The following is an 11,352-nucleotide window of genomic DNA, read 5'->3' as shown; positions in this document are numbered from 1 at the left end:
GCTGCTGTCTGTCAGTTAAATTTAAAGTTGCGAGCTCGAAATTTGTGAGAGCGAGCAGTGGAGCAGGCGATGTAAAGCCAGATGAGAAATGTTCTTATTTGCTTATTTCACATTTTTGGCAGATATTCATAAAACAGAAGTGCAGAACAGCAGGCAGGCAGGCAGGCAGGCAGGCAGACAGTGGGGTGGGGTAGAGGCAACACCTCAAGCTGCAAGAAAACAGCAACAGCAAGCGCTGCAGCCAGGCACATAGAGTGGGAGAGGGATATGATTGACTAGAGCACTACTAGCCTTAAAAAGGCAAACTGCAAACAGTGAAACCCGAATCAATAGCAGCAGCAGCAGCAGCAGCAGCAGCAGCTTGGCATACAGCATCCCTCAAAATGGCTTCCGGTAGCAGAAGGCTTGGCTTGGATCCCCAACACCTCTACCCAGCCAGCAATTGCAAGTCCTTGTTTGACCAGCACCGACGAGCGTCCGTAGCGGCAGGAGAGTGGCTAGCGGGTAGCGGGTAGCGGGTAGCGGGTAACTTCAGTGGCAGCCACATAGACAGACAGACAAACAGACAGACAGACAAACGTACAGATAGACAGACGAGTTCAGTGTTTAATTAATGTACGGATTTTGGGTTTCCTTTTGTGCAATCAGAGTGCAAATCAACTGTCAATAAGACACTGAACACTCAACAGACAGGATATACGATACACACACACTCACACACACTCACACACCCCCGGCGACAGTGTACAGCGTACATTTATCTATTTTTGGGCAACTTTTATTTGCACCATTTTCAATTTTTGCTGGTTCTCAATTTTCCGGTTTCAGCCTTTTTCTTTTCCTCTTTTTTGTGTGTTTGTTTGGTGACTGGCGGGGGTGGGGTGGAGTGGGTCTGCTGCCTGTAATTTTCAGCTCCTGCCAAATTTGTTTGGTAATTCGATCTACACAAGGCAATTACGATTGACAAAACGTGGCCAACTGCCAGCAGCCAGCCAGTTGCCAGAGAAAGAGCAGCGAGCAGCGAGCAGAGAGCAGAGCATATGCTGCTGCACAATTTGTTTGGCACGTCGACAGTGCGTATACGCAATATTCGACTGTGAAATGATCATTTGATTGGACGGCAAATGCAATTATTGAAAGAATTTTATTCACTTCATTTCGTGACATTTTGCCACTCTCTTTGCCATTCTCACACAAAAATTTAATTCAACAAATTCACAATACGCCGTGCGATACGTGCCAACAGTTCGAGCAGAGTCCTGAGTCCTGTCAGCCAGCCTGCTCTCTCACACGATAACACACGATTAGTTGTGGAAATATTCATGGGTCTAGTAGCACTTGCAGTCTATTTCCATTTCGTTTGTATTGTTTTTTAGTCCGACACATGAACAGATACGGAAATTGCTAGTAAATTTTAACACAAAAAATCTTTTGCACTTCTCTGAGCCGCACAAAATGTTGAAAGAAAAGGAAATCGTTGACTCCACAAACCTGTTCAAGTACTGGTTCATCTATCACATGGCCAAGACACGAGCATTGGCTGCTGCTGGGCAACAGAAGGTGCAGCTGCAGCAGCAGCAGCAGCAGCAGACAAAACAGGAGGACCAGCAACAGCAGCAGTTGGGGCAGCTGCCAACAGAGGAAGTTTCTCAGGAGGAGCCCCAGAAGAAGCCTCAGGAGGAGTCCCAGGCGCAGCCTCAGCAGAAAGACGAAGAGCAACGAGAGCAATTAAATAAACTATTTTCCATATTTCGCAATAATTTGGTTCCGGCCGCAATGGGACTCACTGCTGTCTGTGTTCTCAAGGCCACATTCAAGTGAGTTGTCGCTGCATATCCTTTGAGGCTTTCACTTTGTTACCGATACTCTTTCCATCGCAGCTAAAATGTTCAACAAATAAATCGTCAGTCAGCTTTGGTGCCCTTAGTTTTCCTTCTGCCAAATTGCTGCCACATTTGGAGCAGTCTTGTGGCAGGGCAAGCAGCAACCAAGACTTTAACGACAAATTAACTCTTTTGTGTGACTTTCCTTTGTGGGTGAAATCATACTCGTGGTACGCATTGCCATTGTCTTTGTTTCGGGCAGCTCAACTCAATATCTTTGTGCTGCGCTGTCTGCTGTCTGCTGTCCGTTGACTGTGTCCGAGGTGAAGCCTCAGAAGGGAGCTAAAAGTACATGAACAGGAGCATAGAGCCACCTAAAGAGAGATGAGGTGCGCCTTCAGCGGCTATGCAACTGGAAATCTGGGTATCTGGTTCTGGGGTCTGGGTGTCGAGTTTCGCTTTCGGTGCGGCGCGGCGCGGTGCCAGGATGCGAAACGGAATGAGCAACGGGAATGGAAATGGGGGTGTCATCATTTTAGGTTTCATTTTGTGCTCTTGTCTGTGACGGGAGGACATCGATAATTATCGCACAAAATGTGTCCTGGGCATCGAAAGGCAACGGCAACGGCTACGACAACGGCAACGGCAACGGCAGTGGGCCAATGGCCAATGTTCTTTTGATTTCTGTGTCTTGTCCTGCCGCCTCGCAGCGTTCTTTCTTTCTCTCTCTCCCTCTCTGTCTCTGGTGTGTGAAAAACAAGGAAATTTACAACACACACTTAGACGCACACCCACACACACACAGGTCGTGGGGGGTGTGCGGGTGTCTGCATACATGTGCATAAATTCATTGTCACGACGACAACGACGACGACAGCAGCATCAAATGAATGAATGAATGAATGAATGTGCCCCGTTCTGGTCTCTGCTGCTGCTGCTGGCTGTCTGCTGTGTCTGCTGTGTCTGCTGTGTCTCTGTGTCCTGTGCCATGGCCCGTTTTGTGAGGCAGGTCCTGTGTCCTGGCCTCTAACATGTGTAGCCTGCTTTTAGGCTAAAAGCACATCCTCCCATGCACTCTCACAAGGGGGGGGTGGGGGGCGGCTGTGTCTCCTTCTTCTGCTCTCTGGAGCTGGCATAAATCTTGGGGACTTTTGTTTGATCGAACGCAAAAATAATGGCGCTTTGTTGTCCTGCCCACGTCCTGAGTGCCTCTGCCTCTGCCTCTCCCTCTCCCTCTCATCCCTCTCCTCTGTTGTGTTCTCCCGCCCTGTCTGTGTCCGTGTCCTCTGTGTCTGTGTCTGTGCGCCTGCCTTCATAAATTTTTGCCAGACCAAAAGAAATCAGCAGGAAAATTGACCTTTTAGCTCGCACTTCGTGCTCGGTCTGTAGTCTGTAGTCTTACCCGGGAGGGAGGGTTGGCCTGCCTGCCTGCCCGCTGCTAGTCCTCGGATGCTGCTAATGATACAAAGCGACACTCTATCCCCTCCCCTCCCACCACTCTCTGGCTGTGTGTGCCATGTCCGCTTTCTTGTGCCAGCGAATAAGTGCATTGAGATGATTGAATGACTGACTGACTGAACCGTCTGCCCGTCACCACCTGAGCTGGGGGCGCACACTTCTGGCTGAGTCTAATAAATCGTCGTGTATTTAGCATAAGAGCGCAGGAAATCAGCTAATTCGACTACTAGTATTCCTCCCCGCATCTTTAATCGATTCCGGCATCAATCATTCCAATATTACAGCATTTTCTTGTGGCTCTTCAATAAATGTCCCTGTGGCAGGAAGGTTCTCCTTTCGAAGTATCTGCCTCTGCCACTTAATTGCCAAAAGTTTGCCACTACTCGAAACTCTTGCGAGTAAACTCGTTCGTATGTATGTCTCTTTCCCTGCTTCCACTGCTACCCCTGCACCCCTTCTGCCCCGTTTGCTGTCACTCTTTATGCCTGCTTCTATGCCCATATAAACCCCTTTGAAACGAGCGCTTTCTTGCACTTCCATTCTGAGTTTTGATGGGCCCTGCAGACGCGACACTTTTTATGGCACTCGCACATTAGGCATTCGTCATTAAAGTTTATATCTACCCCCCACAGGCTCCCCAGGCTAACCACTCTCTCACTCTTACTATCTATCCATCTGTCACACACACACACACACACACACTTATACAGAGACATATAGCAAATGAAAATGATGGCTGGAGCATAATGCAAACAATTAGGCTAAAAAATGTTTGCTCACTGGCACTGGCACTGGCACAGGCAAGAGAGAGCTACAGCCAGAGAGGAGAGTAAAGCTGTTGGAAAATTCTTAAAAAAAAAAACACAAAATACGAGTATGCGTATGCGTATGAGTGTGTCTCTTGTGTGTGTGTGTTTCTGTGTGTGTCTCTGTTGAAGCATGTCCAGCATGTTCCTTTTCTTGTTTATGGGTCTTATCGTGTGTGTGTGTGTTCTGTGTGTTTTTGTGTGTGTGTGTCTGCACTTTGAACAAATTAAAATTGGAAAAATCCTTTTGCTGCACTTATATGTACATATGTATGACAGACAGACAGAGACAGACAGAATCTGTGCCTTCCAGCAGCAGAATGCAGAATGCAAAGGCAGAAGGCCCCCACCCATATAACCCATAACCATATACAATCGACACAGACTGTGAAAGCGCCTTCAACCATCCTCCATCCTCCATCCTCCAGTTATGGTGTCTCACATCTTAATTGCTTCCACTCCAGCCTTACTGCCTTACTGCCTTCCTGCCCCAGTCTTGCCCCAATAAGAAGCAGCAGGCAGCAGGCAGCAGGCAGCTGGCAACAAGCAACAAGCAATATGAAATCTGAAAATACACATACATAAAATGCATTTTTTGGACATTTTTATTACCTGTTCTGCTGGCTGCTGGTGCCATAGCTTGAGGCACAAGGCACAACACCCAGTAAATGAAATCAATTGAAGCACGCCTGCCCAAAAGGATATGTTATCCTTGAAGCTGACTAACTAATTGATTGTCAATGCCAATGCCATCGATTACCGTTCAAGTTATTTGCAGCTTATCGAATAAACAAAACAAAATGTTTTCCATTTGCATTTCTTGGCTTTTATTTTATGCGCAGAATGAATGGCAGTTTGGTTTGGCTTCGATTATAATTATTCATGAATTACTAAACGAGTGTGGCCAAAAGCAGCAATCAGTCCCGGCAATCAGTAGTTTTTTTTCGGTAGTTTTTTCAGTGGATCTTAATAGTCAATGGATCTAACAAACAATTTATGTTTCATTTTGCATATTTTCCTCACTGGGAGAAACTATTTTTTTTTTTTTATTTGCATTTTGCTTGGCTTGCGTGTCTTCGGAGCTCATTTAGCAATAAAAGTTGAAAAGTTTTAAGCAGAAATGTTGCATCAGAGCGAACAGAATGTGGGGATGTAGGGGGCAGGGAACGGAGATGAGTGAGTGACTGAATGGCAAATAGCTTTTGGCTCCATCATCATTGGCCGAGGCGAAGGCAGTCATAACTTTGAGTGTAGTTATGGGGAGGGTCTGGAATGAAGTGCAAATTAATCAACTATGAAATTAATTATCCCTTTGATGCGAAATGCCATCATGCCAGTTGCCGTCTCTCTCCTTGGCTTAAATCAGCAATTGTTGATTGAACCAAAGGGGGGGTCTCGACTAAAGGGTGAGTTTCGGTTTTGATTTTGGTTTTGGCAGTGCCCGGCATTGCCTTTGTTTCAGCCAAATGACAAATTCTAATGTCCAACCCATTGGCGGGGTCCTGTCCCGTGTCCCCCTGTCCATCGGCTGTCACTCCAGTCCAGCCAGGGCTGCTCCTCTCCTCTGCCATTTATTTCGCATTCGTTATATTTTATATCCCTCTCTCCTCTCTCTCTGCCTCGCTCATTTCATTGTTTCTGTTTTGTTATTTTTGCGGCTTGCTTAACACAATTAATTAGTTAATGTCCAATGCTGTGGTGCTAAATTTATTGCTATTTGCGCTCTTCTATTTGATGAGCATTGGCCGCAGCCTCCAACCGAATTACAGGGAATTTTCCCGTGACAGCGGCATTTGTGCGCACTGAATGTCACACCAGGCAGAGCAGAGAAGAGAGAAGAGACAGAGACACGAGACCGAGACAGAGCTAAATAATATTAATATAACAGCAAAGAGTCAAACAAAGTTTCATGGGGAAAACTTTTGATCTCTTTTTGCCTTCACATAAAACCCTTCTTTTCGTCATCTATTATATTTTTCTTTGAGCATGTATATCCCTATTACAGTTCATAGTTAGCAGATAATTGTTAATCAATTGCAATAAATAATTAAATAAATATTTTCCACCACAATCCCTCGAATAAACTCTCACTCCCTCAAGGGGTATCAACTGGTTGGTAGCCGCATCTAACCCATGCCCGCCAGTTGTTGTAATTGCTACTAATTACTGCCACAACGATTGCCGATGGATGCCCATACCCACCACCCCCCTTACCTATCTGCTGCCTTGCTCACTCTGCCATCAGCATTGTGCTCGACTTATGCAAATTTGTCTGCTCCTCTCAGTCTCTCTCTGTCTCTGGTACTTCCTTTCACCCCGCACTTCCTGTGCCACTCTGTGGCTGCTCTTGTATATAATTTACATAAACATCTAATTGCTGGTTGGCATTGCTGCTGCTGCTGCTGCTGCTGCCATCGATGTTGCTGTCGCTGTTGCTGTTGCTGTAATCATGCTTAATTGTTTTCGCTGGGGCATTTCATGTTCGATGCTCATGATTGAAAGTTTGTGCTGTGGCGGTTTTCGTTTGGCAGTAGACCGCCAACCGCTAAGCCCACACTTCCCGCAATCGTACTGCTCCACCCGCCCGCCAACCCGCCAACCCGCCAACCCGACAGGCCTCTGCCTCTCAAGGCTCCTGCCACTTGAAGGAAGTGCCTTTAAGTGTTTAACGACACGTTTGAATTACTCAATTTGAGTGCGTCTTTGAGGCGATGCGCAAAGTATTTCACGAATTCAATTAAGCCCACTGTCTCGAGTTAGGGCTCAGAGCAGGGCTTTGCATGTGCGTATCTCTCTCTCTCTCTCTCTCTCTCTGTACTGCCGATAAGAGCTAATTATACGCCATGTACTCCCACTCCCTACTCGCAGCACTTGGCCCACAAAGGTGCATATCCCTACTCAGTTACAATGCCTGACAATTACATTGGCATACAGACTCGAAGGCTCCGCAAATCAGTTAATTGAAATCAGGCTCAGGGCCTTCCCTGTGCAATGCTCACATATTTAATATTTAATTCAAGCGCGCCGCACAGCAGGCCAAACCAAACCTTTCATGGGTTCATTTCATTTGTTCAGAAACAGTTCGCCCGAATTCACATTCACATTCACATTTAAATTCAAATTCAAATTTCACTTCCAAATTTTAGCACAATAATTTAATTTTTTCGTTCGCTTTTTTGAACGCCAAAAGATGTTGGAAGATAAGCTCGTCGTCTGCTCCACCGCCTTGTTCACGTACTTGCACATCTATCACATCGTAAAGTCAAGATCAGGCACTGAAGCGGCGCCAGAGATGCAACAGAAGGTGCAGCAGCAGCAGACAAAACAGGAGGAACAGCAACAGCAGCAGGAAGTTCGTCAGGATGAGCCTCAGGAGAATGACAAAGAGCAGCCGCAGGAGAGAGACGAAGAGCAGCCTCAGGAGAGAGACGAAGAGCAGCCACAAGATCAGCTGCAAGAGGAGCAAGTTACTCAACTATTTTCGACTCTTCGCAACAATTTGGTTCCAGCCGCAATGGGACTCACCGCTGTCTGTGTGCTCAAGGCAATCATCAAGTGAGTTGTCTCCGAATACATATACCCCTGATATTGATTCCTCCTTTCGCAGCTAAAAATGCTCAATAAATAAATCGCCAGTCCAGCCCTGGTCTAATTATTTCTCCATCTGCAAAATTGCTTTGAATGGGAAACAACATTTTCCAAATTTGGAGTAGTCTTGTGGAAGGAGAGTAAGGAGCCAAGGCCTAAGCGAAAAGGAACTCCATATTGCTTTTCTCGTGAAGAAAGAGGCAAGAGGTTTGCCATCCAAAAGTCATGTGCCACTGAAGGGGGAGGAGCAGCAGCAGCAGCAGCAGCCCGTGATGCCAACTGAGCTGGCGAATTGTTCAACTTTGATTATTTGCATTTGGAACAAATTAAACAGCGTCACAACTGCCAACAACGGGGCAAGCCTCGATAAAATGTAAATTTAATATGTGACTGACTGACTGACTGACTATCCACTGAAAACCCAAGCCCCCCGCTTGGCAGCTGGGGTTATTACCTTCCGCGAAGCAGCACAGTGGGAGGGGGGGAGTATTTGCATATCTGACTTTTTGCCAGCCTTTGACATGGTGGAAAAGCGGTGGGGGCGTTGTGGAGTGGCCATAGATCAGTGCCAGATGCAGTCGCAGTCGCAGTCGCATTTGATATTTACCTTTTAATATTATTAATTTTATGATTAAAGCCAGAGCATCTGCGGAGAGCATTTCTCGTATGCCATCCTTTGGCAAAACGAGCTGTCAGCCCATCTAGATATATATATATATATATATATATAAATATACATATGACTGTGTGTGTGTGTGCGCGCGCTCTTCTCTGACATTAATGCACTGAAGCTGATGCCTGGCACTCGCAAATGAAGTTCTTGTGGATTGTGCAAAATGAAGTCCAAACTTGTGCGCTATTTTTGCCTTTGACAGCAGCTGCAGCAGTGCCTGGCAGAGGCAGAGGCGGCTGCCTGCTGCTGCTGGTTGGCTCGTTGGCTGAAATCCAATGAGGCATGATCTGGCCTCCTCCTCCTCCCCCCCTCTGCTGTCATGCAAAATACCTCTGCTTACACAAATAAAATCAAGAAATATGAGCAAGCAAATGAAGCGAGCTGAATGAACAGGCCACCCCACACAACAGCAGCACATAATGGAAAGGAGTGAATGAAAATGAAATCGACTGCCATTCAATGGGAGGGAGCCACAGCCACGTAATCAATGCACCCTTTGTCGACGGGGAAACTAATGCAACAATATTAGGTACAAACTCAGGGGCTGGCTGGCTGGGACTGGAACTGTGCATACGTATACAATGCACATATATTATTGCATATTCGACATGCAGAGATCAATAGCTCAAACACACAGCTCGTACTTGGCTTTAAAGTTTTGCAATTCGGTGCTGTACATCTCCATGATGATGGGACTCACGCGCTGGGCTATCTAGGCCAGTCTTAGGCCCTTGCTGCTGGTGTTTTTTGGGTTTGCTGTTGCTGTGGACATTCCTCACATTTCATGAACATTCAATTCAGTTCCTGCAGAGCAAACAAACCAGGGATTTATGCCGTGAAATACTTGAAATGAACTTTTTTATTGGCTTTAATTGTGTTTTTAAATCGTTTTTCAATGTTTTGTGCAGGCCTAGGACTCGAATACAAGTTTATTTGTCACCTTGGAGCGGCGTGAGAGCAGTGCCGTTAGATCAGCTGTGATCTCGCTCAAGCTGTTGAACTGCATCAAACCATAGGCCTTGGCGTCTTCGTCCTCGATGGGCACTGCGGGATCGAACACCTGCAGCAAGTCCTCGTAAATGGGCAGCGGCTCATCGTAAAAGTCGTTCTTCAGTCGGCGTTCCAGTATGTTTAAATCGACGATGGCAAGGGGACGTTGCATTGGCTTCGGGGCCTCTAGGTTGCTGAAGAGCTGATACTTCTTGTATTTCTTCATTTCGCGCACCATGGTCCTGGCTCCCTGCAGCAGTTTGCCATTGAAAACAATCTTTCTGATTGAAGGCATCATGTCAGCGTCGAATGGGATCTCCGGCCAATCCTCCACGCTCGTCTCCTGGGCCTCAGCGGAGCCAGACGACTGGGCCTGGGCGACGGAAGAAGCGTGCCGGCTCGTGGATGGCATCTCTTCCATGACCACATGGGGCTCCATGGCCAAGCTCACGGACGGCTCCTCTACCATGATCACGTCGAGGTCCTGGGCTTGAGCCACGTTAGGCCGCTTGGCCAAGACCACAGCAGGCTCCTCTGCCATGACCACGTCGGGCTCCTGGGCCTGTGCCATGATCTGAGCCACGACACGTACCTTGCCCTGCCCCACTGCAGGTGCTTTGACCTTACGCTGCGTCATGCTTCGCGTCTTCATTTTCGCTAAAATATGGGGAAAATATAAAACTAATTAAAGCAGGCCACACGTAAAATATATACATATACTCGTAGCCTAGGGAATTCCAATTGCGCATCAATGCATAAGTCACATGTTCAGGCAGCAAATGCAACCCTGTGCACGCGACAGTTCAGTCTCGGATCGCTGTCACTGGGCGGAAGTTTGCTGTTCGCCTGCTGTTTGCGCTAGTAGCATTTTAATCCCTAGAACTATATTCAATCCGTTTAGCTTAAAGTCTAATTCCCACATAGAAACATTTGGAAACCCATTGGCGACTTTCCATCTGCAGTATTTTGGATCGCCCATTAAGGGAATATTCAATTGTGTTTATTTATTATGTGCCTGAATATGAAACTCCTTTTGTGTTCGAACGATACTATCATGGAAATATTTAATGGTGGAAACCCATGACAAAGGAAATAAAACGGGCACAGGCAGCAGGCAGCATACTTACAATTAGCTATACGCTTTGCAAAAACACTTCCAACATGCACCTAGGCTCCGAAAGAAAAGGAAGAACAAGAGCTGCAATATCGATGTCAACGATGTTCGGATGGCTGCAGTCATCGATGTTTTTTTTTCTCAGGCATCGATGTTTTTGCCACCAAAGCTCGCAAGTGCTGATCAGAGAGCAGATCAGTAAATATCTGAAATCTATTCATCAATGGCAGGTATATTTTATGGGCTTTATGGTCTTTATAGTCTTTTCGTCCCTAATTATATGGCTAGGCATAGTGGTGGTAAAAAGTTGCCTCCTTTTCCATCAGTGTAAAAAGGCTTTTAGAGTGTTTTTTGTTTGTATTACCTGGCTAACACTTTATGCCAACTTCGTGCTTCAATTCAACGTGCTTCAATTTGGAGTGTGCCAAATTCGAAAATATTTAGCTGAGAGTATCAAATAGCAAGCGGAAATATCGCTAGTAAATATCTCATTAACGATATTTCCAAAAATATTATCGATATATCTTATTCAATAAACAAAATTGTGCATTCAATTGTTAATTGTAAATTATATGAAATTACAGAGCTCTGAACGGATTCGCACCTGCCTCGAAATCTGGCAAATGAGAAGTTCCCATTAATGATTAGGAGTAAGCTCAGAGCTCGGAGTGGGTTGCCGCCACTCAAGTTAAGCAACTTGTCCAAAATAATGCAGCCAAAAAAAAGCTTGCAGGAAAAAGTTAGCTGCGCCCCCACGCTGTCTGTCGCTGTCTGTCTTTTACTTGCAAAATTTGATTTGCAATTAGGTCTGTAATTTAGCTTTAACCGATATTAAGTGTTGGCCTTCCACTTAAACTGTCTGCCAACTTTGCTGTGCCAACTTTGGAGCGGATGCAGGGC

At 46.2% G+C, this 11,352-nt stretch overlaps 2 protein-coding genes across 2 annotated transcripts; both read left to right on the top strand.

Annotated features, from left to right (window-relative positions):
* Window positions 1-1,338: 1,338 nt before the first annotated feature.
* Window positions 1,339-1,916, top strand: LOC111069347 (transcription factor asR4-like). Its single transcript, XM_022359368.2, has 2 exons — window positions 1,339-1,817; window positions 1,881-1,916. Exons 1-2 carry the CDS (start codon window positions 1,456-1,458, stop codon window positions 1,882-1,884), a joined length of 366 nt encoding a protein of 121 aa, XP_022215060.2. The 5' UTR covers window positions 1,339-1,455; the 3' UTR covers window positions 1,885-1,916.
* A 5,329-nt stretch (window positions 1,917-7,245) lies between these two features.
* On the top strand, window positions 7,246-7,870 carry LOC111069343 (transcription factor TBF1-like). The gene is made up of 2 exons (XM_022359364.2): window positions 7,246-7,642; window positions 7,695-7,870. Exons 1-2 carry the CDS (start codon window positions 7,278-7,280, stop codon window positions 7,696-7,698), a joined length of 369 nt encoding a protein of 122 aa, XP_022215056.2. The 5' UTR covers window positions 7,246-7,277; the 3' UTR covers window positions 7,699-7,870.
* The last annotated feature ends 3,482 nt before the right edge of the window (window positions 7,871-11,352 follow it).

Source organism: Drosophila obscura, unplaced genomic scaffold (assembly GCF_018151105.1).
Source record: "Drosophila obscura isolate BZ-5 IFL unplaced genomic scaffold, ASM1815110v1 contig_29, whole genome shotgun sequence".
NCBI lineage: Eukaryota > Metazoa > Arthropoda > Insecta > Diptera > Drosophilidae > Drosophila > Drosophila obscura.
The sequence above is the reverse complement of the archived record's forward strand: the minus strand, read 5'-3'. Positions and strand labels throughout refer to the sequence as shown.

Excerpts from the sequence above, each read along its gene's own strand:
- LOC111069347 (XM_022359368.2), top strand. The coding sequence starts at position 1,456 with ATGTTGAAAGAAAAGGAAATCGTTGACTCCACAAACCTGTTCAAGTAC.
- LOC111069343 (XM_022359364.2), top strand. The coding sequence starts at position 7,278 with ATGTTGGAAGATAAGCTCGTCGTCTGCTCCACCGCCTTGTTCACGTAC.